The 27,553-nt window shown below is 39.3% G+C and overlaps 1 protein-coding gene across 9 annotated transcripts in view; it reads right to left on the minus strand.

The window, feature by feature from the left end:
* The window catches only part of slit2 (slit homolog 2 (Drosophila)), a 139,742-nt gene extending 113,115 nt beyond the window's left edge, over window positions 1-26,627 (minus strand). For 4 of the 9 annotated variants that reach the window (XM_038292789.1, XM_038292788.1, XM_038292787.1 and 1 more), the window contains exons 1-3: window positions 25,767-26,625; window positions 24,988-25,059; window positions 12,629-12,700 (exon numbers count right to left, since the gene is read on the minus strand). In XM_038292789.1, the coding sequence (XP_038148717.1) occupies window positions 12,629-12,700; window positions 24,988-25,059; window positions 25,767-25,981 (359 nt within the window). In that variant the 5' untranslated portion in view covers window positions 25,982-26,625. Of the gene's footprint in view, window positions 1-12,628; window positions 12,701-24,987; window positions 25,060-25,766 lie in introns of all 9 variants that reach the window. The other 5 variants (XM_038292786.1, XM_038292784.1, XM_038292783.1 and 2 more) reach the window with 2 other exon arrangements.
* Window positions 26,628-27,553: the final 926 nt, after the last annotated feature.

Raw genomic sequence — 27,553 nt, forward strand, 5'->3', positions numbered from 1 at the left:
TTCAACAAGGCAACGGTGCTAACAACTGCGCCTGGATACGTCTGCATAAGAAATATTGTCTTAAAATTAAAAGATAACTTCAAACCAAAATTTGATGGTAGTATAAATAATTTTTTTATTAACTGTGCATTTATGCAGTTTCCCATGCAAAGAAACAATACCATGCCGATTGGCACACTAATGGTCCCTGTAGGGATAATTACATTTTATATTTTCAGTGCATTTTTTTTTTATTAAGGCCTTTTATGCATTTTTGAGAAAAAATTTTAAGCTTTGCAGACAAAAACAAACACACGACTGATAGATACTTTTTAAAAACGAATATATTCATGGCTGTGTACATTCATGGAAAGGTTATTTGTTATTTAAGCGGTTGAATATAGCCACCAAACAAACACTGAACCTGTGAAAGATGAAGGGAAGAGAGGGGGGGGGGGGGGGGAGGTGAAGGGAAGGGGTTTGGATGAAGGGGGTGATGGGGAATGTTATTTCCACAAAGACGGGGGAGAAGAGACGATGTGGGAAAAACAAACAGGCAGTCTGGCTGGACTACCGAATGTGTGAAAAGGACCCCACAGAATAAACAAGGCCCTCACAGGGGAAGAACCCACAATAACTCATCATCACACTCACACACACAAACACACACAGAAACAGAAGAGCTAAGAGAATTCGGGCGAGTTTAATAATCTGGGTGCGATCATTTAACCCCAGTTGAGAGGAGTGAAGAGGTTTGTGTGCCAGTTCATGTTGGTGTGTGTCCGAGTCTTAAAGTGAGTGAGAGAGGAGTGAGGCGACAGAGTGACACAATGAGAAACAGGCTGCTGAAACAGTTTAACCCTGACACACACCCACACTTACACACATGACAGGGTCAGCTACGGATGCTCTCTGGGCTGCCACTGGACACGGATAAAGCTGCTACTGGACACGGATAAAATAAAATAAATATGTGTCGGAAAAAAAGGCTCAGTTTTAATTAAAAATATATGTGGCCAATTAGAAGTCAATCACCAACTGTCACGCTACAACCCAAGACGTTAATGATTTGGGATTAATGTGAAAGACCAACAAAAAGCAGCAGATAATCTTGAAGTGGAATGAAAAGTGTGCACATTTATATTGGGCCTTCCAGAATCTGGTAACCCATTCTGTCTCTTTACAGGCAAAGCTGGTAGAGACATACCTCCGAACAACTGTAACTGCAATCAAAGGGTGTTTGACAAGGTTCCTACTCCTTTGAAACATTTTCTAGACTTGCACAAATTAGAAAAAATACATGCAAGTTTGTTAATTTTGCAAGGGGCTATTTTGTTAACAAATAAAACCCTCAGAGTTGGTCTTGTATTATACATCCATGAAAACACAAACTCCATTCAAGAATTTAAAGACCTGTCATTTTTTACCTCATTGACTTTCCCCCCTCCTAACTGTCTTTCACTTCTTTTTAAATCAGTATAACACGGCTTGTACTCTCCTTAAATAACATCACCCCCCTGCATCCGCCTTCCACCCCAGAGTGCACGGACGTAGGGTGATGCCCGCGCACACGCACTCACATTCATGTTCCCCAGTTACATCAGAGGCTGCTTAAATATTTAACGCCCAGCAGAAATGATGTTTTTAAATTATTCACTTCTCTTCCGTTAACACTCGTTCTTGCAGCTAAGAGCCCCACATGGTCCCAGAGAGAGAGGCCCACTCCCCTCTGCAGCTCCTGCTCGGCCATCAGAGCCCGTTAGTGGGCTAGACATCCCCCTGGGAGGGTGTGTGCTGGAGTGGCCATGCTAGAAAGGTGGTGTGAGCTCATCCTCTTAAAATAGTCTCACAATGCTGTCAGACTTCAAGAACCAGATAATGAAGTAGGAAAACACAGAAATAAAATCTTGTCCTCTACTCTAAGCCTTGGTGAGTCTGAAAAATGCCATATTGATCTGATAGAGTATTGATCTGATACCCTGCCTGTATTCAAGTATTTAATCAAATTAAACAAATAAATTATTCTTGAACTTTGCCAAATTCAGCTTCTTTTAAGCACAAAATCTTCCCTGTGGTCATAAATTATTCATTTCAATTATTGAAAGTTTCCTCCTTGTTAAGCTGCTTTTTTACCTGGTTTTCAATAATGCAAAGTATTGTAAATCTCTCAATACAGCATGGATCGGAGGAGCAACTATAGATTACAGCAAATAATTCACCATTAGACTTTTAGTATGAACTTTTCTTCATGTATTTATTGTCGCCTTTGATATCAGTGGTTTTGCTATATTCATGTCCAGTTTTGTAACATATTTTATCCAAGGCAGTTGTCTCCAATGCCAGACTTATGAGGAAACAAACTCCATTGATCTTCTTTAAAAGAATTCCCATTTTACCAACAATATTGTCACTGCACCATCTTGTATTGTAAAGTTCTCACGAAGCCACTTTCATATGCCATTTCATCTCATGAGCTGGATGGATCCCTAAAACCTCCAAAAATTGATTAATAATTGAGTTTCTTGTTATAAAACAAATGAACATGGCAGGAGCAAAATATCAAGCATTTTACCAACTGGAACTTTGACTTACTCTTTCGGAAGAATGTTCACAAAGTTAAGCCTAACCTTTCAACACTGGGCAGGCTCTATCCATGTTTCATCACAGCAATAGAGTTATGTCTGCAATTTGTACTACATATAATGCTAAATATGACCAGGGAGTTTTTTTGTGTGTGTGTTAAATCCATTCAAAACTGCAGTCTGACTTCTGTGCATTGGGTGTTTCTCTGTCAGCAGTGGAGTTCACATGGGTTTTTCTTCCCTTCTGGTTAAATATGGTTTTCTTGGCACTACCAACCTGATTGCCTCTTTGCCCTGCGAGGTTGGCTATGGTCATAAAGTTAAATAGAAATGATGCACTATTTCAGTGATCCGTAAGGGTAACCATACACGTGTTAATATAACATAAATAGAAGCTACAAATTCTTCAAGATTCCTTGCTCTGTTTTGTTTACATCAACAGTAGAGGAGTGAGAAACTAGCTTGCCAGCAGCTGGAAGGTCCAAATCATGTTGCATTTCCTGTTTCACATATTGAATTTATAAAACCTGGAATGTACCTTCAGACCACTGCTTTAGTTTCTGATAATCTTGTTATGGGATTGTTTACAGTATATAACCAATGATTAACAGATGTTGCATTAAGAGAAGCATTAGTTTGTTCTGCCGTCATGTGTGAGAGCATTCATTGTTTTTTTTTAATGCCTAGTCTGGATTCATTCTTTCATGGAAGGTTTCCTCTATCCTCATTTAAAAGAAATAACATTTGACATTATGACAAGTACAACAAGCATGAGGGTCATTTCTCTAGAATTTCTTGACATCAGAATAAAAATTAATTCAAACTAACACATTTAAAAAACGGCCCAGATGGTCAAGAGTAAAATGGTGGACATGTTATTGATAATACTGTATATGCCTTTCAATTTGACAATGATAACTCCATATTGCTGAAGTGTATCTACCCTTGGTTCGGATGGAGTAGATCAGTCTTGTCCAGAGTTAGGTCCAGAGAACATTTATGACCCGCATATTTATATTGTGTGGACTGATTTTCAAAATTACTACAAAATTTGACCAACCAGCAGGCAGTTCCTGTTTTTACAGAAATATTTTTTTTATGAAAATGGACCCATATTCTGTCCATGTTGCTGTGAATATCCTATGACCCTACAATTGTGTAAATGATACTACTTTAACTGTTTTAAAGCAAAAATGTAATATCTTTTTTTTAATTTAAGCTCAAATATTAATAACATATCCATATTCTCCCAAAAATTTGATTTCTCTTTTTATTCTATGAATTATTCCATATTCAGGTGTAGTCCAAGTAATGCAATGGAAAACGATATAAATTATTTTCTTTATATTAATTATATAAATGATAAATAATTATACAACACTGATAAAAAAAAATGTTATAAAGAAAATTTTATACAGTAGAATATGTATTTTGATAAACTATTAAGCCAAAGCTTCCTTAAAGGAATAGTACACCCAAAACATGATTAGCCTTCATTTTCCACTCACCCCCATGCTGAACAACACTCTGGAGTACTTTTTTGATATCTCAAATGCATCTGGAGATCTGGGAGGCTTCTTGCTGTCTGCTGACATTCAAATAATGGAGGTCTATTGTGCCCGAGGCAGAAAGGTCCATAAAAGTCCACAAAAACGTGTCAATATTCCTCCATACTGCTCGTCCAATGTATTCCAAGTGTCCTGAGTGGGTAGCATCCAGAATTTACTCGAAACGAAGTCATTTAGAATGTTTTTAGAGCATAAACAGTAGTGTATAGGATTTCCTGAAAGCGCGCACCTGCGCGTTCACGACGCTACGGAAGCCGGCAGACCAAACCAGATGAAAGTGCGCATTCAGCGTCTGCTCTGCCAATAATGCAAGCGTAGAAGAAGAAATGTGCTGTTTACCTGTGCAAAGAAAGAAACAACGAAAGAAAAATGTCTGAGGACTTCAGTGTTGAGGAAGAGCATGAGTTCTTTGCCGAGCTGAATGCGCTGGTGTGGTCTGCCGGCTTCCGTAGTGTCGTGAACGTGCAGGTGCGCGCTTTCAGGAAATCCTATACACTACTGTTTATGCTCTAAAAACATTCTAAATGACTTCGTTTCGAGTAAATTCTGGATGTTACCCACTCAGGACATTTGGAATACATTGGACGAGCAGTATGGAGGAATATTGACACGTTTTTTGTGGACTTTTATAGACCTCCATTATTTGAATGTCAGCAGACAGCAAGAAGCCTCCCAGATCTCCAGATGCATTTGAGATATCAAAAAAGTACTCCAGAGTGTTGTTCAGCATGGGGGTGAGTAGAAAATGAAGGCTAATCATGTTTTGGGTGTACTATTCCTTTAAAATGACTTTTTACGAACTTAAACCAGACCAAATTAAAACTGTTCCATTTGAGGAGTTCTGGAGAGAGCTTATTGACAGTCAAAAACATTTTTTTTTATCTTAAATGCGAAAAGTTTATATATTTTTTACAATTTTTGTAGAATTACTGCTCTAAGTTGGTAACTGTCAGCTAAAAGCATGTTGTTAAAGTCTCTATACTCCAGTTAATGATTAATCGATTACTAAATTAGTAGAAGATTTTAATAATTGATTAAGCACGATACCTTTTTTCATCCCTAAAATCCACTAAGAGCTGTACACAAATGCAAAGGTGAAGATTAACCATCTCTCTCCAACTAGTCAAAAGGAGCTTGAGCTCTTTTGTTAATAAAAGTATTTCTTTTATCATTTTCCTTCAACTTCATTTTCCTTCCACTTCACAGAAACTCCCACAAACCATTGGTCTGACAGCTGTAGCTTTAGCAAGGTGTAATCTATATACTGAATATGCACACTTAAGTCTGTTTGTGCAAAATTGCCACTCAGCAGCCCTTTAACCATGTTTTCAGAGTCTTACAGACAAGCTTTTAATGAAAGGCACACCATAATCCTCTCTTCTTTCTTATGAGTTAAAAAAAATCATGCATACCCCTGTGTGCATACACAAAACTAATATGTGGAAAGTACTATTCAAAAGAGGTTTTTTTCCCCATTTGATAGCTGTTTTGGGTTAACTATTTGGAAGTTGTGGGGATGAAGCAGATAGTCTATTATGATTCCTTCAGGGTTCTTGTCTCTGCCCTATCACGCCTAGCCTTTCTCTCTACTGCACTATAGCTGCTCTTTGTTGTCAGAGAAGGGTACTATGTGGACCACTGCAGGGAATATGCTAGTTTTTCACTTGAAAACAATGCAAGGCACTTTATGGCAAAGACCTTCTTGGAATTTCTGCACAGAACTGTGGACAAGAAGGGGACTTTTTCACCGCCTTTGAATGAATCTTCTCAATCTCCATCATACAGAGCTAGAGTCCTCTCTCATCTTAAGAAGTAACTTAAAACACATGTCTGCACAAATAGCAAAACTATGACTCTCCAATAATATGTTGTCACATAACATGGTTGTCCTGTCATGGCGCTGTAATGCAATGTTTCTAGCTTGACATGTTCAAAAACACTAAGATGGAGTCAGTCATCAATAACCCCCCACAGCTTCCAGACAAAGGTGCAACTCTGTAGTCTGGAGTTGGGGGGTCATTTCAAAGGCCTCTGTCGTCTTAGGGCCTAGAAGGGGCTGGAGGGGCCTGCTGGGCGCTGCTGCCCAGAGTAGAAGACCCAAAGCTTGGCTGATGGATCCACACTGACTGCCCCCCATGGGGTTGGAGAACAGCTTCCATTCTCATCCTCCTGTGCATCTGGCTCTGGAAGGCTAGCATTGCAGGGCTAGGTCAGGTGTGGTTCAGTTGCCTTGAGGGACGAGGGTTAGTTTGGGCTTGGGGGAGAAGCAGGCATGTCACAACACACTCATGCACACATACAGACGCATGCGTGTGTATGTATAGACTCACATTAAGGCATTCGCTTACCCAAAACTGCTCTGTCAGAACTGGTTTTATCTGGGTTTCTGTGCCCCCCCACACCCTCTAATGCTTCCGCTAGCCTGTCATTCATCCTTTAACCTCCTTCATGTTTTTGCACCCTTGTCAACCATCTGGTTTTCTCCGCCTATTGTCCTGTGTATATAGGGATGTCACACATTGCTAACTAAAACCACAGGGTTACAAAATCAGAAGGGAAGGAGCTCGTCATCATCTATTATTGCATGTTGTAGGATTAAAGCACCTTCATTAGTTAAGGTTTGATTGACTGTCCCCATTATTAGATACAAATGAGAGTAAAGTGCATGTTTATGTTCAGAAATAGGAAATTTAGGAGCAGGAACCAGGTCTCGTCAAAGAAAGACAGACTTTGCAGTTGATAACCATAATTTGGTTGCAGAAAATGCAGACTATTGTATAGTAACTAAGGAACTACTGTCACTCTTTTTGAGGATTTAACTATGAATTTTGTTTTACATGTGGGTGTGTGAAAGCTCATATACTGGAAAGTTGTTTTGCTGAAGGTTATCAAACTGTGTAGATCTCACACCATCCCATAGTTACCTATACGGGTATTTTCATAGCAACATTTTTGTCAAGTGAACATTTTTAAACAAATGCCTCTTATGGTCAATGTTTAGTTGCTGATAAACACCAGCCCATGCAACACTTACAAGGAGAGCTCTTCAATGACGTTGGATTTCTGGCTGATAGCAAAGGAATTTGCTGGTCAGGTGATAAGACAAGGTTTCAGCATATCTGTGTTTTCCGGCAAAGATTATATCTTAACTGATCTTTAAATTGGAAGATTCTGAGATTAGATAGAGTGAGGCTTTGGTAGATAATGGATCTTTTCTCATTTCAGATTTTCAGCTGCGAGCGAATAACACATACTGCTGGATCAGATATTAAACCAGACGTGGCCCGTTTAAAGTGGTTTTGGGTGAAGTCATTGACATATCCAGAAAGGTTCAGGTTATAACTGTGGCCAGTGTACATGTGTTTGCATGTTTTAAAGTACTCTAACAGATTAAAAACTTAAACAGCACTTTCAGTGTAATAATTGGTGGTTGAGGTAATTTTATTTTCTTTTTCCACTCAGAATCTGGCGCCTGTGTCATTGTGCTGCACACTTCTTGCTAATCTGTATGTTATTTTCTTTCTATTTTGCATATTAATCCCTGTGCACCATGCATGCTTGAGAGAATAAGTGAGTTTACTGTGTGGTTACTGGCCTCCAAGCATCTGTTTACGACTGCAAGGATTATCGCCACGCTGCAGTGTGACATTAACTCATTGGAGTCACTCTCACACCTCATACCACTGGCCACTCAGTCTTCATTCATTTTCAGCCAGACTTTGACAAGTGACAAATGAGTATGGAAGTGGCTGTTTATGGCATCTGCATGCACACGCCCAAAAAAGACAAAGCTACATTCTTTTTAGGTCGAGAAACAAAGAGGCTCGGCAAGGCACAGGCACTGCAAAACAGCAAATGAAGCAAATCCTAAGGTATGTGGTGCTGGCAGAGCTTTGCAAGTTTGAATAAACATGTAATGACTAAAACTACAAACATTTCTCAAATGAATGTAAAGGCTTAACTATGGACAAGTAAAAGGAAGTGATTAAACAGAGCAAATAGTTCTTACTTGCATTTGTTGCACAATATTTCTTTCTCAAGATTTATCTTAAAAAAGGGTCAAATTGAAGTGTCAATTTTCTTTGTGAATGCTTTACCTGCTATAGAACTAAATCCTTGGCCGATATTTCATTATTTTTCATGATTATGGTCTTCTTTATCAAACTGTTAGTAACACCGCATGGTAAGCAAAAGGTATATAAACCACTAAAAAATAAATCTAGTGTTATGTTGGAGTCAGGGTTGTTGTATAAGGAGTCAGGATTGTTGATCTGCTTGTAGTTTTTAGAACAAACACAGCATAGAAAACCTATAACCTCATAAAAAAAACAGTCCCCAAATCTTAACCCCTCTCGCAATTTTTATTAAAAACATGAAAATGTAAAACACAATATGAACAAGGTAGCCTAATTTTCTTTTAATTGATTAAAGCTACCTGAGCTATCTCTATAGTTATGGTGCTATAGGCTTAGACTTCTGGAGGACATATGGACTCCTATTTCATCATTCAGCTTCATTCTACAGTATCTCTATTCTGCCACTCTGCAGAATCTGCTAGTTCAATCTCTACCTACAACTTTATGCTCTCTCCTCTTATTCTCCTAGTAGCTTTGCCTCGTCTGTTCCTGTTTGGCTGTGACACCATCCTGGAGAGATATATCAGCTGTGCTGCTGCCATCAACACCTTTGTTTATAGATGTTGGAGATCAACCTGTTTTTCAGAGTAGTCCTGTTTCTCTGACTGTGACTGGCTGGATGTGCTCTCTTTCTCCTCTGACATGGGAGCTGGCTTGGAGCTCGTCTGCTGTGTGTCTCCTGGATGGGGCCGCCTTTTATAGCTGCTTTTTATATTTCTGCTTCTGTCCCCTTGAATCCCAGTCGGCCTCTGCAGATAGCCACTCAGACTAAGCCTGGTTCTGCTGGAGGTTTCTTCCTGTTAAAAGGGAGTTTTTCCTCTCCACTGTCACTACAAGCATGCTTAGTGTCAGGGATTGCATTCGAGTCAGTGAGTCAATGCAATCAACTGGTTTTCCTTAAATAGAAAACTTGTATGATCTATATGACCTACATGATCTGGTAAAATGTAAAGTGTCTTGAGATGACATGCGTTGTGAATTGGCGCTATACAAATAAACTGAATTGAATTAAGTTTGCTGTATTATAATACTTGCAAAGAGCTTTGGATCATATTCTGTGATTTCTGTGGTTCAATCCATGATTATAGCTCGGGATCAGCCTCCCGTTCCTTTTTTTAAGTTTTTTAAATTTTTCAAACTTTGACATGAAAATGTCAAGTCAAAGCTAAACATTAAAGGCCAATATCATTTCACAGTGATTAACCGATAGATATCACTAATTAATGTCACTTGGGAAAGATTGTGTCCCTAAAGCAATTTTAACTCCTCATACTAAGGAGACTGTTGATGGATATATTAATCTGAATGTGCATGCATAAACATGTGCAAATATAGTATTTTAATATTTATGGTAATACTTCAATAACAATAATGTGATTTAAAGCTCTGTTATATTCTTGTAAATTTCCTTCTTTGTGTTTTCTATGTTATATAGTATTGTGGATGACTACAGGTGTGAATACTTAGGTTTTTTGACAGTTTATTCCATTCTCCACAGCATAAAATAGATTAAGTAATGATACTAGTGCAAGGACTCAACATTTTAATAAAACGTATTTTACTTTTCTGCCAAAAAATGACAACACTTTGGATTCAATCCTTTGAAAATAAGCTCCAATTTACTCAACATGCCCAAAGCTATTTTTTCCAGATCACCATGCTCAAAAGAAGCCCAACTGAGTGGAAAACTGCCTGGTCTGATGACACTTTAAGAAAATGAGGGCTGTGGTTTAATGATCAAGGCCCCATTTTTTGGAGAGCGTCTTTAATATTGTGCTTCTTTTTTCCTGTGTGAGTTATATATTGATAAATAAATCTGTTTCAAATAAATATTGACAGGTACATTTAGTTAGAAAGCAGCCCCTGAAAAGCTGTTAAAAAGCATCAAAATGCAGTCGCTGAAGGTGGCTCTAATAAACATCGGATACAGATGAGAGCGCCGGCACCTGCTAAACCACCAAATGTTTTCTACTGTCTGTTATTGATGTTTTGTGAGTTGGAGATGAAAAGAATATGGAAATAAATGTTTCCTAATTTACTTATCAAAACTGACTAATAATAATAATGCTTTTTCAATTTGTTTTAACAATTGCAAACCAGAGTTTTATAGTACTGTACACAACTCATTGTTAACATGCAGCAGCTTGGCAGCTGTCTCCATACGGCAGACTGATATCACTGTAAAATAGGTGGTTTGCAGTATTCTTCCAAACAGCATTTCCCCCAAAAATCAAAGTGTTATACACTCTTAAGCATGACACTGATGATGTCAGAACCTGGTGTGGTAGTATCATGAGAGCTAACATTCATAAGCTGCTCAGATGGTGCCACTCAAATACCAAATTCAGTTTAGGCGAGTGGACGAGAAGTTCTCTGAACAATGTTTTGCTTCATATCTTGGATGAAGTTAAGAAGCCTCTTGGATGAGAGGCGAAACGTCATCTAGAACAGCGGTCCCCAACCACCGGGCCGCACAGAAAAAAGTATATATATATATATATATATATATATATATATATATATATATATATATATATATATATATATATATATACTTTATATATATATATATATATATATATATATATATATATATATATATATATATATATATATATATATATATATATATATATATATATATATATATATAATTTATCGACGATCAGAGTCTGAGTGAGGTTTTATTTTGAAAAATATAAAAAATTACGGTATTCTCTCCGAATTCCATCAGTCGGTGCATCTGTGCCTCTTGACACGGGTTAATTCAGGTCAAGAGGCATCCTATCTATAACATCCTATGTTTGTGAAGCGGGATTTTCTGCGGTTACAGCGACCAAAACAAAGCTACGGAGCAGACTGGACATCAGGAGCACACTTCGTCTGTCATTGTCTCCGATTACGCCTAGATGGGACCGGCTTGTTGTTTTATTTTTATGCTGTTTGTATTTGATTATATGCCAGTCGTATCATTTTACCTGATCGCATTGATCCCCCCCCCGGCCAGTCCGTGAAAATATTGTCTGACATATAGCAGGTTGTGGTGCAAAAAAGGTTGGGGACCGCTGGTCTAGAAAACTTCACATCCAGTTGCCTAAACCGAATTTGCCAAGCTTGACCATGACTTGGATGAATGAGAATCTTCACTTGTATAAAATATATTTCCAAAAAAATTGATTAGGGATGTCCTGATCTGATATTGATTATGTGATATATTAGCCCATCCATCCATCCATCCATCCATCCATCCATCCATCCATCCATCCATCCATCCATCCATCCATCCATCCATCCATCTTTGGGGAGGAGCAAGGAGGCATCCTAACCAGATACCCGAGCCACCTCACTTGGCTCTTCTCAACGTCGGGGGCAGCGGTACTACTCTGAGTCCTGCCTCATTTCGGCCGCTTGTATCTGGGATATCGGTCTTTCCGTCATGACCCAAAGCCCATGACAATAGCACAAAAAACACATATCGGAATATATTCTTCTGTATCTAAAATCCCTGATACAAGCAAGCTGTTAGAAATGTTCTGCTTCTATCCAGTTCTTTTTGTCCTTCCTCTTCCTTTAGATTAATAATACATAGGTGAATGTTCTCATACTTATTGTTGGTGACTATTGTTTTGTGTTTGAATAATATTACTTAATCAAGCCTTTCTCAACATTGCACAGATTCCACTGAGAAGAAAGAAAATGAGTAATAAAAGTTGTTGATTTTTTTGGATATTATCGCTCAATACTTAAAACTGCAAAATCGGTATCGTATCGAAAGTAATTGTCAGGACAGCCCAATATTTAACTCTTCAAGACAAAACAGAGTGTCACCATAATTCAGTTAGACTGGCACAATACCAAAATGATCTATAACAGACAGAAAAAAAATACTTTAATCTGAAGCTGTATGTATTGCTATAGCAATACACATGTAAACCATTCAAAACTTATTGAATTGTCTTTTATTTGATAAAATTAGAGGTATCAGAGACTAGCCTGGTACTGGCAAATGGTTATTTAGAGCAAAATAATATTATTTTATAGTTTATTAGTTCAATAAAGAATAAAATCCATTAATCTGTAATCAATTCCCTTTTAAGGCCTCCTACAAGACACACCTATTAGGAAACAAGCAGAGTAAGAAAAATGGAGGCCAATACTCTACAACAATTGATATTTCCAGGCAAACTGTATTATAGGTTTTAAAATTCCTTGCAAAATCTCTTTTCAAAAATTGAGTTGCACAAAGTGGGTATGTTGGAGTGCACAATCCTTTCAAGGCCAATATATAAAGAAAAGCATTTTTGAAATATTTTGTAAAATAACAAACAAAATTATTGAATTGCAAAAGGACAGTTTCACTCACAGTCTCTCCAGCTCCTTCAGGTCCTGGAACGCTCCTCTTTCAATCGTTGTGATTTTGTTCTCCATTAACTGCCTGTGAGAAAAACATCAAGAGGGGGTGAGACCATGGATATGGAAAATTCAAGACATGGGTTGATAAAGACACACACAATGTAGGAGCTGTTGGATACATGGGAGGCCAGACAGCAGGAGGGGCCTGATTGACCTGCAGTTAAGAGAGAAAAGAAGAAGAGAAGAGGCTGACAGAGAGATGGAAGGAGAACAACAATGGAGAAGAGAGGCAGAGATAAAAAATGGCCCCCCCCCCCCTTAAACCCCCCCCGCCCCCCCCCAAAATTTAATAATAAAAACCCCCCCCCCCTCATCCCCCCCCCCCCATTTTTGGTATTTTTTGGTTTGAATAACCCCCCCCCCCCCCAACCCCCTCCCCCCCCTTCCCCCTTTTCCCCCCCCCCAAAAATTAATAATAAAATTGGTTTTTTTTAAACCCCCCCCCTCCCCCCCCCCTTAAAACTAAAAAGGATGAGAAAGAAATTTTCCCCCCCCCCCCCCCCCCCCCCCCCAAAAACCGGGCCCCCCCCCCCCAAAACCCCTTTAAATGCCCCCCCCCCCAAAAAATTCATAAAAAAAAAAATTTTAAAAAAGGTTTTGATCCCCCCCCCCTTCCCCCCCCCCCCTTTAAAATTATTGAATTTTTTTATTTAAAAAAATCGGGTTCCCCCTAACCCCCCCCTTTTTTGGGAAAGGGATTAACAAAAAAAATTTTTTTTTTGGAAATAAAAATTTAAAACCCCCAAAAAACCGAAAACCCAACCCCCTTTCCCCCCAAAAACCCCTATTGGGTCAAAAGAAAAAAACTATTTTTCCCCCCCCCCCCCCCCCCCCCCCCCCCCCCCCCCTTAAATTATTTTTTAAACCCCCCCCCCCAAAACCCCCCCCCCCAAAAAGATTGAAAAAAGGGGTTATTGAGGTTTCCCCCCCCCCCCTTTCCCCCCCCCCCTTTAAAAACCCCCCCTTTTTTAAAATTATTTTTAAAAATCAAAAAAAAAATTTTTAAATTCCCCCCAAAAACCTTTCCCCCCCCCCCCCCCCCCCCCCCCCCCCGGCCCCCCCCCGCCCCCCCCCCCCCCGGGGCCTTAATCTTAAACCCCCCCCAAGTTTCCCCCCCCCCCCCCAAAGGGAAAATTCCCCCTTTTCCCCCCCCCCCCCCCCCCCCCCCCCCAAGGAACCTGTTAAATGGGGGCCCAAACCCCCCCTTTTGATGGGGTTAAAGAAAAAAAAAACCCCCCCCCCCCTGGGGCCCCCAATAAAAACCCCCCCCCAATTTTTAAATTAAGATGTTGTTTTCCCGCCCCCCCCCAACCAAGGATGGGGACTTTCCTCCCCCCCCCCCTTTTTGTTTTCCCCCCAAAGTTTTGACAAAATAACCCCCCCCATTTCCCCCCCCTCCCCCCCCCCCTTTTCCCCCCCCCCCCCGATTTTCCCCCCCCCTTGCCCCCCCCCCCCCCCCCCCCCCCCCTTTTCAACAATAAAACCCCCCCCCCCTTTTAAAAATTTTATTAATTAAAAAATAAAAAGAAAATAAAAATTCCCCCCCAAATATTAAAATTTTTCCCCCCAAAAACCCAACCCCCACTTTTTAACCCCATCAAAACTTGGCCCCTTTTCCCCCCAAACTGAACCTGCCAAAAAACCCTGGAAATTTCTAAAAGGGGGGCCAAGAATTCCACCCCCAATTTCCCCCGAAAAGAGTCGGACCACCATAACCCAACCCCCGCCCCCCCACACCCCAAAAAAGCCTTTTGGATTGAACGGTTGACTGTGGGGCCTTTGAGTACAGTTACTCCAGCAAAAAACCCCCCATTTCTGAGTAAACCCCAATTTTAAAAGCCCATGGGCCCAAAATCCTGCTGAAAGTCCCCCAAAAGAATTTGGGAAACATTGGGCAAAAAGGGGTTGGACTGGTCACAAAAATTCCTAGGTAGGCTTTTGGCTTTTGAAAACGTTCTAAATTTGGTCCCCCCAAGGGGGGCCCCAAAGAGTGCCAAGAAAATTTTCCCCACACCATGCCCCCCCACCCCCAAACCAGCCAAAACCTTTTGCAAGGCGGGAAAGGTTCCATGCTTTCATGTTGTAGACCCCAAAAAATTCGACCCTCCCCATCCAAAATTTCGCAGCAAAAAACGAGACTCATCAGACCCAGGCAAATTTTTTTTCCCAATTTTCTATTGCCCAATTTCGATGACCCTTTTTGAAAAAATTGAAAGCCTCAGTTTCCTGTTCTTAGCTGAAAGGAGTGGCACCCGGTGTGGTCTTCTGCTGCTGTAGCCCATCTGCATCAAAGTTCGACGTACTGTGCGTTCAGAGATGCTCTTCTGCCCACCTTGGTTGTAACGGGTTGTTATTTGAGTCACTGTTGCCCTTCTATCAGCTCGAACCAGTCTGGCCATTCTCCTCTGACCTCTGGCATCAACAAGGCATTTCCGCCCACAGAACTAACGCTCACTGGATGTTTTTTCTTTTTCGGACCATTCTCTGTAAACCCTAGAGATGGTTGTGCGTGAAAATCCCAGTAGATCAGCAGTTTCTGAAATACTCAGACCAGCCCTTCTGGCACCAACAATCATGCCACGTTCAAAGTCCCTCAAATCCCCTTTCTTCCCCATACTGATGCTCGGTTTGAACTGCAGGAGATTGTCTTGACCATGTCTACATGCCTAAATGCACTGAGTTGCCGCCATGTGATTGGCTGCTTAGAAATTAAGTGTTAACGAGCAGTTGGACAGGTGTACCTAATAAAGTGGCCGGTGAGTGTATATGCATGGTTATTTACACTAAATCTCCATATTTTATCAGATTTTTGCCACTGACTCCATGATGGGTATCACTTAATTGTGAAGTCTTATATAAAATATGCATAATTTCCCATTTCTTATACAGCTTTTAACTACTCTAGTACCCATTGAAACAAAAAACAGGCCAACCAATCATCTCTAGAAGTTACTTAATAAGTCTTCACATTATCTTAGTATAAGTCTAGCTTTTCTTTTGCAGCTCTCACGGTTTAGTTAGAGAACATTAGTGAACAAACATTCTTGGTATTACTTAGTACACCAATCCAATACTCAGCTCCAATACTGAATACTTAGATGAATAATGCCTTTCCAGCATTCCAATCCAGTCATTTCTATTTATTTTTATATCATACACAAATATTTAATATTAATAAAGAATAAAGTGATTTCAATTTTATCACTGCAACCCTGCTTATGTCACTGATCAGAGCCCACACAGCAGCTGGTGATGATTTATATCTGTGTTCATGATGCCTTTACTCACATGTCGAAGTATATGGTTGATTCATTCAGCAGTAGTATTGAATAAGTATCATATATCAGCCACACAGTCACGTATCAGATTTGAACAGAAAATAATGGATCTGTGCATCTCTACTACAATTCAGGCCATTGGCATGAAATGGAAAGATTTTGGCATAACGCAAACTAGAGCGGCACGCCATATCAACTGAGAATCATCATTGCCATTGAATATGTCCAATGGGTCCAATATTGCAGTTGCAAAGCTTTGTTAGTACATAGTATGTCATACTATTAATTGTGCATTATCCCACTGGGATTTACACAAACTGCTCCTTATTCCCGGGCCTTATTTGTATCTTTATTATTTGAGAAGCTTGAACTTACAGATAGGAGAGGGGTGAGTTTGATATAACACAGACAGAAAATGGCTCTTAAAAATTTGGGTTAGCTCTTATCAACATCAACATCCCCATAGCCATTTTAAACAGTGATATCACTATTCAGTATTTGCCTGATATAGTGCGGCTATGAAATAATGGTTTTCACCAATACTAACAGGTCAGACTAGTAGAGCAATCAATAATCAGTAAAGAAGCCATGTCCATGGCCATTTTGGAGGGAAGGTAACAATTCACAGCATAAGAGGATCAATCTGTTAGGAAATATGGAAGATTGGCAAAAAGAACACCATTAAAGGTCCTGTTTAAAATGTGTAAAAAGTAATGCAGTGGACAAACCATCATTTGGAAAAGGTGCTCTAATCAGATAGGATTAGTAATTACGCAAGCATGCACTGACTGTTTGCTGTAAAATATTAAAATAATCACTCAAAACAAATCATTTTCACATTGAAATGGTTATGGCTGCATCATACTGTGGAGATGCATTGTTTCTTGAAGACAGGTGGATACAGATCAGAATTAATGGAAAGATGGATGAAGCAAAATACAAGGTAATTTTCCATAATATTATTCATTTTGTAAAGAATTGTTTTTTGTAAAATGCCCTGCAGGGGTTCAAGAGGAATTCCTAGAACAAAACTTTCCTAAGTTAGTTGCTCTGGTGCTGTTAACACAACAAATGAAGGCTGAAGAGACCAAACTTTCCACAACAGACTTATAGAAGATATGCAACACCCTACTACAAACACTACACTGCATGAAAAGTGAGATTTTCGTCCCCGTAAACCCCCGTAAACTCCCGCAGATCTGCCTGATTTTCGTCAGTTTCCGACAATTTGCAACCCGTGCTTGTCCGCGTTTGTTGTGCCACAAATTGTCGGAAACGGACTCTGACGTATGTGGAGAGCGATCAGCTGTACTAATGGCCCTAATTAGCATATGAATGCAGCAAACCCGCGCGGCTGGCCAGGTCTGGCTTGAATAACCTACTCAGTATTGGCTGAAACCACTATTCTCAAACAAGTGAAATCGCTCGTGATTGGCAGCAAAACCAAACGTGGCCACGCCAGGCTTTAATTTTCTTACTGAGTATTGGACGGAACCACTTCTTTTTAAACAAGTAAAGTCGCTCGTGATTGGTTGGCATATATATATATTTACATATAAATTTACATATATATATTTATTCATATATATATATATTTATTCATTCATATATTTATTCATTCATATATTTATTCATTCATATGGTGTGTATTTATGTTATCCTACACTACTACACAATTATTAGGCTACCATCAAGGACATGAATGAATTTTTTACAGGAAAAGAACATTTGCCAGGAAGCTGTTTATGCAAAGAAAGAGCTTTATTAAAACACACACAACTATATACAACGCGTATCCAAACACATGCGTTTCTAAAAATTAAAAGTCCGTGAACGGTCCGTTTGCTTCCTCGGGGTTGGAGGTAACTGGCAGCATTCCCTCCGAGGCAGGTCCGATGTGCAGACGCCTACTGTGCGTGGCCCTGTACTTCGGCATCGCTTCTAACCGGGACTGCAGCTTAACACAGAGTTCAATGAGATCCGGCCTACGAAATGGCGGCGACCGTACAATTCATCCAGAGACACCGCCGACGACGGCGGACTTCCAGAGTTCCACTTCCTCATCTGCTAGCACACTCTGCCTTGCTTTCAGCAGCTGAAAAAAAAAACAATGAATCAGCGCACTGCGTATGGACACAACACATCTATCAATGCCCTGAAAAAAAGTCACTAAAAAAAGTTTACCCCCCTTTCCCTTTTGGCCCACCCGGCAGATTTGGGCCCCCGCACGCAAAACGTGTTTGGGGTGGTGCGTAAATCTGAAGTCCTGCGTTCGGTCTCAAAAAGGGCTTACAGGCAGCTGAAAACAATTAAAAGAGGTGGTTAAAAAATAAAAAAAAAATTTCCAAAAAAAAGAAAATCACGTAAAAAGGAAGGGGAAAACATTAAAACCAAATCACTTTTTCCAATGGGGTTTTTTATAACCCCGTTCAAAACTGGACTTTCCCAGAAGGCTCCGGGGCAAATAGGAGGGGCCCCCCCCTCATTGGGGAGGCGAGGGTTTCTGTTTAAAACAAAATGTAAAGCTTTGATTTTGGTTAAACTTCCCCCGGGGGGTTTAAAACCCCTTCCTTTTACCGCAGAAAAAAAGGAAAAAATATATTCTTTAAATCTTAAACCCTTGCTCCGGGTTTATAGCGCCTGCAATTAGTCTCCCAGTTGTGAAAAACGGCGTTAAAAGCTTCCCCGTGAATCCCCAAAAATAACACTTTTTAAAAAGCTTGTTCTTGGGGCAAGGCTTTTTTTTTTTTTTAAAAATTTGATTTTTTTTCCTTTTTTTTTTCGGCCGGGGTTTTTGGGGGAAAAAAGGAAATTTTTTTGGGGCTTTTTTTCTTTTTTAAGGCCTTTAAAAAAAAACCTTTTGGGCAAAGGCCAAAAAAAAAAAAAAAATTTTTTTTTTAATTCGGAAAAAAAAAATTTTTTAAATTTTTTAAAAAAAAAACCCCTTTTTGCTAAAAACCCCTTCTTTTAGTTGTCTTGTTCCAGAGTTTTCCATCGATCCAAGGGGGAGTTTTTCCCCGGGAAAAAAAACCTCCAGACCGCCTGCACAAAAAACAAAAAAAACATACATCCTCCCCGTTGGGAAATGCCCCAAACCGCCAACCCCGGGGGGGGGGGGGGGTTTGGGGGGGGTTCTTTTGGAGAAACGTACAGGGCCCCTGGCGAGATGGAAACCCGGGGGTTTTGCCCGGGTCAATAAAAAAAAATTTTAAAAAACATTCATTTTTTTTTTTTTTTAAAACAAAGGGGGCCTTTAAAAAGGGAAATAAAATTAATTTTAAAAATGTTTAAAACGAATATTTATAATTCTTTTTTAAAAAATGGATATAAAAAAAATTTCGTCAGATATATTAAAATCGCTCCCCGGCGGGGGAAAAAGGGTTTAGGGCAATTTTATTTATCGTATAAAATGTGTGTGTGTGTGTTTTTTACATACCCTAAAAGGATCATGGAACTGTGCTTGCACCCCCTTCATATTTCTTACACTAATAAATTGTGTACATGGTTCTTGTTGATGGGATTAAAATCATTTCCAAAAAGGGATTTTAAAAAAGGGATTTTTAAAAAGGGGGCCCCTCATTTCCCGTATGAACCCTGTGAGCGCTTAATTTAATATGACATATTAAAAAAATCCCACCATCATCCAGCATATGTTCAGTTTCTGCCCAAATATATATTTATATTTTTGTAGATTTTTGTAACGGGGATAAGGATAATTCAAAACTGCTTTTTTTGAATGAACTTGTTCTCTTCTCCCAAACATCTCTTTTCATTCCTGTAAAAAGAAGTTTCTTTTTAATGGATTTGATTAAAGTTTAAGTCCCTCGGTATAAAATAAATATTTTGATGGAGATGAGAAATCTGCTTCCTCGTTGGTGAATAACCAATAGTTTGGATCCAATCCAATGTTAGTTTTTTTTTTTTTTTTTTTATGTAAGAATTGTGCTATAATTTATAGTCACCGATCTGTTGCTGCTATATTTTAATTTGACGAACCAGAATTTGTCTATGTTCTTTTTCCTGTTTGTTGCGATTGCAATTGCGGATCTTGACCTGGCAGGACCTTATGACCACAGTGTACCAATCTTCTGATGGCTACTTCCGACAGGATAATGCGCCATGTTATAAAGTGAATCATCTCAGACTCATTTCTTGAAACTTTTCCACTTAAGTTATTGTGAATTGAGCATATTGAAAGACAACATTTTATTTTTTATCTTAAATGCAATTTTTTTTTTTTATAATTACTGCTCTAAATGTATTGCTCTGTCAGCTAAAGATCTGTTTTGGTCTCTATACTTTAATTAAATAAATCAATTCAAGCTAAAATGTAAGAGGCTATACTGAGCCTGATCTCTTTGTATTAGAGACTGACATTTTTTCGGGAATCCCACGGGTCATGGGATTCCCGTGGGATTCCCGTGGGATGGGAGTCAGTATTAGTAACGATCACGGGATTGGGACGGTACAGGATTAAACATTAACGGGAGCAGACGGGAGCGGGAGCTTCACCTGCGCTAAAAACAACAAGAATGGGAGTGGTGCAGGAGCGGGAGTCATTCTGAATGGGAGCGGGATGGGAGTGGGAGTAATTTCACCAGGAGTGGGACGGGACAGGATTTAGATTTCTACTCTGGCCCGGGATCAGGACGGGACACCATTTTTTTCTGTGGGAGTGGGACAGGACAGGAGTGAAAATCCACTCCCGTGTCAGTCTCTACTTTGTATCAGAGATTTTCTTACCTTTTAGAAAAATGTCACTTGGAGTAAAACCCCCCCTGCAACCCTGATTTGCATTTGTATAGCTCACAGCATGTTCATTTACATGTTAAAGCCTCCCCTAGAATTTCATGGGGGGGAGGCATGGGGGGAACACTGCCTTAGAAAGTCCACGTCAATTTCTGACAATTTACGGGAGTTTTCGGCGAAGCCTGCAAATTGTCGTAAACTGCCGCTAATCTGAAGTTCCACGACAATCTACAGTGCCGCATATTGACGAAAATCCCACTTTTCATGCAGTGAAAATAAGTTTTCTCAAGAAGTGCAGTATTTCTTTGCCGTCTTGTAGACGTGTTACCCACCCAGCCTGTTCTCTAGGGAACAGGTATTTTTACATGCAAATATATTTATTTGATTTTAATGAAATCAGATGTGCTTGTTAAAGTGGTTTAGTACAGCTTTATCCAGTCAGTTTTCAAAAGCCAGTATCCTGAATGTTTTAGTTCCCTGGTTCAACATAACAGGATGGGTGGAACTTAATGACCTGCTAAAGAGCTAAGTCAGCCGCGGGAATCAGCTGTTTTTTAGCATGGACGCATCGACAAAAAGACATGACAGTGGCCCTTAAGGGATTAAGATTCGACACCCTATAGTCAATTGTCCTTTCACTCCAGTCTTCTACAATTTAGAAGCTGTGGTAAGATTTGTAAATTGATATTTACAGATCCGCTTTATTCCATGTTTTACCTATTTTGTACGTCTGTAAATCTGGAAACCTGGTAGTGGCATACTAAAAAATACTTCCAGCTATATTTGAAACAAAAATTGCTTCTACATAGAATCGAATATAAACATAATGTATGTTTACTTTTTTTTTTTAGATCTATAGAATACTTTCAAACCACCTCATAATTATGTGATACGTTTTTATAGTCATGGGAAAATACAAAATACAGGGTGTTTGCAAAAAGTGTGGAAAGTTCAAGATATACTTTGGAAACAAATGTTTCCTTTACTTTGAAATATTGTACACAACAGTAATCTTAAAAAAAAGCATATTGTCAACAGTTAAAAGGATGATATGCGTCAAAACGCACCGGAACACTATACATCTAATTAAGGATATAATCCCGACAGGAATTCCAGCAATGTGTTTTACGAAGCATTCACATAGCCGCTCAGTGGTTCTCTAGGTGTCCCAGCAGCAGATCAGAGCTGAGAAACTCTGAACCCAGACTGATGTCAGGTTGGAAACCTGTTCTTACTTGACTCTCTCTCTTTTCCTTCCCCTCCAGCCTTTCCTTCCAGCAGCTGCATTCCTCTCTCCGCGTTTACACCTAATGACCGCTATCTCTTTCCATTCTTGCCCTCCATCATTTCCTCGCCAGTGTGTTAATCACTCCAGCACATGGGCCCCGGGGCCCAGTGGTTAAAATAAACCCCGCCTGACACTTCCAACTGGCAGATTAACACGACGGCATTAACAGGTGCCAGAGAGCTGTTCTTTATTGGTCGTATAGGCTGTGTGCTCAGTGGAGCGACCTGTACAACTGGATGCAGCGCTGCAGGTGGCAGGGCTTCAAAATGCAGAACAGGATTGGAAACCGTTTAATCTTTTGTCATTGTGGAGCAAAAGAGTCCACATCTGAGCTGTGTAAATGAATATTCATCACATGTGTTTATGAAACCATCTCTGCGCTTTAACTTAAGACAATCTCAGTCCCTACTTCTGTTCATAATATATGGAACACATACAAATCGTGATTAATCGATTATTGAAATAATCATCGACTAAAATAGTAAGCGATAAATCGTTAGCTGGAGTATAGAGACTCTCAAACATGCTTTTAGGTGATAGAGCAGTAATGATACCAAAATTATAAAAAAAAATATATATATATATATTAGGGATGCACGATATAATCGGCCCCCTATCGGAATCGGCCTGTATCGGCCTTAAAACTGAATATTGGACATCGGCCACCCCACCGATATTTAACCCGATATTTGATCAGCTTCTGAGTTTCTAAAGTCTAAAAAAAAAATAAAAAATATTACTTCTTCTTTTTCCTCAAAACTTCTTTTTTACAGACTTAAAAACTTCTAAAGATGCATTAAAATATCACAATATCTTCATATGCTGATATATTGCCATTTAAAAACACCATATCAATCTCTTTTACTAATGAAATATTGCTATATGTCATTGTTATGCTACAAAATCCCCCAAAAATTCACGAAATGTTGCCATATTTCTATATGTTGATATCGATCTATTTTACTAACAAAATCTCACAAGAATTTGCAAAATATCACGAGAGTTTGTAACAGAACGATGAAATTTAACGAGATTTTGAAAGTAAAATAGATCGATACCGCGTTTCTAAAAATCAATTTGATATCAGCATATGAAAATATATTTGAGTATATTATTTTTCAAAGTGTCAGAAATGGATAACAAAACTGCTATTTTCAATGACTACTTATTTTTGTCCAGCTTTAACATCGGTATCGATATAGGTTATCGGCTACATGAGTTTTTAAAATATCGGCATATCGGATATCGGCCAAAATCCCAATATCGTGCATCCCTAATATATATATATATATATATAAAGATTTTGCATTTAAGATAAAAAAAAAATTGAAAAGTTTTACTTTTACTTGCCTTAATGTTGTAAAAATTTGCCTTCAAGGAATCTTTTACTATTAATAAGTGATTCATCAAAAAAATAACAATAATTCAATCCAGGTTACTGAGAAGAAAATCCCCTAGAAAAACAATACCTGCTCCTGTATAATAACAGGTTTGTCCAAATGAATGACCATAAAAAAAGGTTTCCTTAACAAGATATTGCATTAGAAACATCTCATGATGGATACAAGCAGGGAAGTCTCTGAAAACATTCATAACATACTTGGTGCAAAACAAACTGAGGAGAATAGTGTTGGGCTTATTCTAAAGGTCATCTTGAGCACTATCATGTCATAATTGAATCAACCAGAGGCTACATAAGATAAAAATGACAAAGAGTCAAGAAAACAACATTAGAGTTTTGAGCCACAGACCACTTATAGAGATTTTTAGAGAGACCCAACCTATTCTCATTATGAGTGCGTATGAAATCGTACGAAAAGTTATGCACCGTAATTTCGTACGTTTTGGAAGTTTTTTTCGTCGTATGCGCATGCGCATCTGACGCACCATTTACGAATCTTGAATATAAATTACAATTAGCCCTAACCCTGACCGTAACCCTAACCCTAAGATATAAAACAGCAAGCAACGTACTTAGAGACATGAAGAAGTAATTATTGCACTGTTTTTCCCAGTTTTACGTTCGTCCTCGAATCCGCTTTTTTTTTCTGTCTGCCAGCGCATGCGCACTGATGTGGATTTTTGAGGAAAAACGTCTAAAACGTACGAAATAGTGTGCATAACTTTTCGTACGATTTCATACGCACTGATAATGAGAATATGTTGCCAAGACCATATCATCAGTCCCTGTTGTTCTTAAGAAAATAGCTGAAGAACAATGCACTAAAGAAGTAATGTACTGAACCCCATTAGCTGCGATGTACTCACTGCACACGACTTCACTGATGAAGAAAATGCATGATGATTTAAAGTTTGTTGCAGAATATTTAAACAAGTCAATGTAATACTGGAATGAATACATTATATTTAGATTTCACACATAAATGAACTATTTGTCACTGCAAACATTATCATTTGAAAAGTAGTGGCACTGCACATCACCCTAGAAATGCTACACCAAAAGTAAAGCTTTGAGGAATCAGCATCATGTTGTCAGGTAGCTTCTCTGCATAAGGTACTGGAAGACTGAAAATAATAAGGCAACCGCTTTGTGCATTCACTTAATCATATTTAGTTACTTTAAGACAATTGTTTTATGTCCTACCCTGCTAACATGAAACAATTGTGTTAAAGTAACTACATATGATTAAGTAAATGCCAAAAGCAGTTGCATTATGAAGAGAAATGTACAGAGACAATCTTGATAAGAATACAAAAATTAAAAGGAAGGGTCCCAAATACAGGGCCAAGTAAACTCATGATAGTTTTCAGACTGAGAAAGGAAAAGTGCTAGAATGACCAGAAAACCAGTCTGAATTCAGCTGAAAATAGATCAAAATACCATTTCTGCGGACACTATAAGTCACACAGAGCCACTATACTGTTGGCCAGGAGAGGACATGTTAAAAAAGATCATGTAGGCTATATGTTTTAGTCTGTGAAAAAGACTAACAGAAAGAAAATATAACAAAAAACATAATTAAATAAACTTACAGGACTCTCAGATGCCTCAGTCCTGCAAAATCCCCTTTGGCGATTTTTGTGAGATTGTTTGCGTTCAGATCCCTAGACATTTAAAAAAAGGAAGAAACAAAGTGTTAAAATACATGAACTCAAACAGACTTAGTTTATGTTGGTTTGTCTGTTCTTTATTCAATCTTAATTATCATTTGAACTTAAACTAGACAATAAAAAATAAATGGAGAAGGTTCTGGTGCAGTGAAACTGTTCAAACAAGTTCCATCACTGGGACTCCGCTGGTAAAACGAGGCCTGTTTGAGTCAAAGCCCACTTGTCCAAATCCGTTTTTGATTAACTCGCTGGTTTCCACACAAACCGACGTGGTTGACAGAGGCTCTGTTAGTGCAACAGTGCGAAACCACCAGCAAGACCACAGCGGCACCCCCCAACACTCAACACTGGAAGAAATTATTCTGAATGGCTTAATAAAATATATATATGTATTTATCAGCTTGGAAATCTTGTGCGTTTTACTGTATTTGACAGGAATTATATAAAGCCCTGTTATTTAGATGTTTTGGAAACATTTGCTTAATTTTCTATCCTTTGGGATAATGAAATTATTTAGCATCCTTTTGGTTTGCTTACTATAAATTGATTTAATATAGTTAAAAAAAGAATAATAACCTGTAAACAAACTGTAAGAAATCATATTAATTAGATTAGATCCTTTCTATATAATAAATAGTGTGATTATAATTTTGCTTTTAAGCATTTAATCATAATAAGGGAGCTGGTTTCCCTAAACTTACAGTCTCTCTGTGTTCCTGGGGATGTTCCTGGGGACGCTGCGCAGTCCCTGGCCGTGACAGTCCACTGTGGTCCCAGTGCAGGAGCATGGAGGGGGGCACGGCTGACCGTCCGCTTTGCTCAACAGGACCAGGAGCAGAGCGGTCCCCAGCAGCAGTAGCCTCGGTTCAGTCTCCCAGGAACGGACAAGGCCAACAGAGCGCACTAATCCCACCATGTCTGCGGCGCAATGATCGGCCGATACGAGACCCGTGAAATACAAAGAGAAGCTTCGGAGTTCCCGAAGCAGGTTACCAAACTCCGCAAGCAACGGGATGCCCTCTGTTTCTTTTATGTTTGTTCGTGTCCTTCCTGTTTATGTTAGTTTTGCTAAGAGAAGAAAAACGAGGTTCAGTTTTAACATCTGGGTCCTCTAAGAGCGTCTGAAGTAATAGTTTGATTCCGATAGAGATGAACCGGCTCTGTGGCTGCGCTACAGCGGCGCAAACTTCCACATGTCCCCGGCATGCGGTGCCCAGAATCCTCCTGGGTTAGTGCGTCTTTACCGGGGAAATCGGCTGCTCCTTGATCTGATCCAGGTGCTTTCCTTGAGCGCGTTAACGCAAACTCCAGGTATATTTGGATATTAATTCACAGCACGCCTCCTGCGCAGCAGCTGCGCCAGGTTCTTCTTCAAAACTCTGCAGTGGTGAAGATATTCTGGTTCCGACTGAATGGAATATCGATTAGAAGTAGAAAGAGTAGCAAAAACACGGCGAGAGACCAGAGCGCAATACTATATTCAAACTCTGTGTGGTGCGTCAAAGCGCTGCTCTTTGTAGTGTGAGAGGAGAAAGGCAAGCAGACCGGAGAGGGCACGTCTACTGCGTCTGTCGCATCTCTCCCTCTCTCTCCCCCTCTCTCTCTCTTTTCCTCGCGCGCTGCCTGGCTCCCATACACACAAACACGCGCGCGCACTCTCTGCGTATTCCTTCAAGGTGGAGGTTTCAATCTGGCTGTCGGTCAAACAGCAACAGTTTGATCTCGGAAGAGGACTTATTCCCACTGCAGATTCCAGTCACCTGCAACATGTCATTCAGAAGGAAATAAATATACTTTACAAAATGTGGATTTTGCACCCTACTATTAAAGGATGGACAGGACAGTGTGTGTGTGAACAAAAACATATTTTTTGTGACCAAGGTTTGCTCTTCAAATACTTGTTGACTGTAGCTCAAATACTCGTTGATACAGAAAATAAGTAAGTGCATACAATCAGTGTAGTAGCCTATCTACACTAATCACAATCTAAGTCTACACTAATCAAGCTGCCCCAACAGGAAAATGAATGAGCTCAAAGTCTATATTTTCCAAAAAACCATCATTGTAGACAGATTAGATTTCCCTAAAGCCCTTGCTAATTAAAAATATGCAAATATTTACACACCCATGCATAATTTAATTGTAATCCATCTAAATTTGACGTATATTGGACAAATTCTTTAGGCTTTGAGTTTCAGGGATTCATCTCATCTATTGGGTGTTCGACATGTCGGTCTTTGTGACATGCTCACCTAACCCCAATGTGTGTGCTCTTGTTTATTCATGCGCACTTCTAGTGTTTATGTATCCAGTTGGCCTCGGTTTTTAGTTCAACTGGTCTCAAAATATTAGAAGAAGCAAATGGTTACACAGGTTTCTGAGAGGAATTGGAAGGACTCAAAAGAAATAAATAGGATCAGAGTGTAATCGGGATATTCTTTCACGCAATGGTGGAAAAGCAGCAGGTAGGATGGTCTTGCTCATGCAT

This window comes from Cyprinodon tularosa, unplaced genomic scaffold (assembly GCF_016077235.1).
Source record: "Cyprinodon tularosa strain WSP-4 unplaced genomic scaffold, ASM1607723v1 ctg318, whole genome shotgun sequence".
NCBI lineage: Eukaryota > Metazoa > Chordata > Actinopteri > Cyprinodontiformes > Cyprinodontidae > Cyprinodon > Cyprinodon tularosa.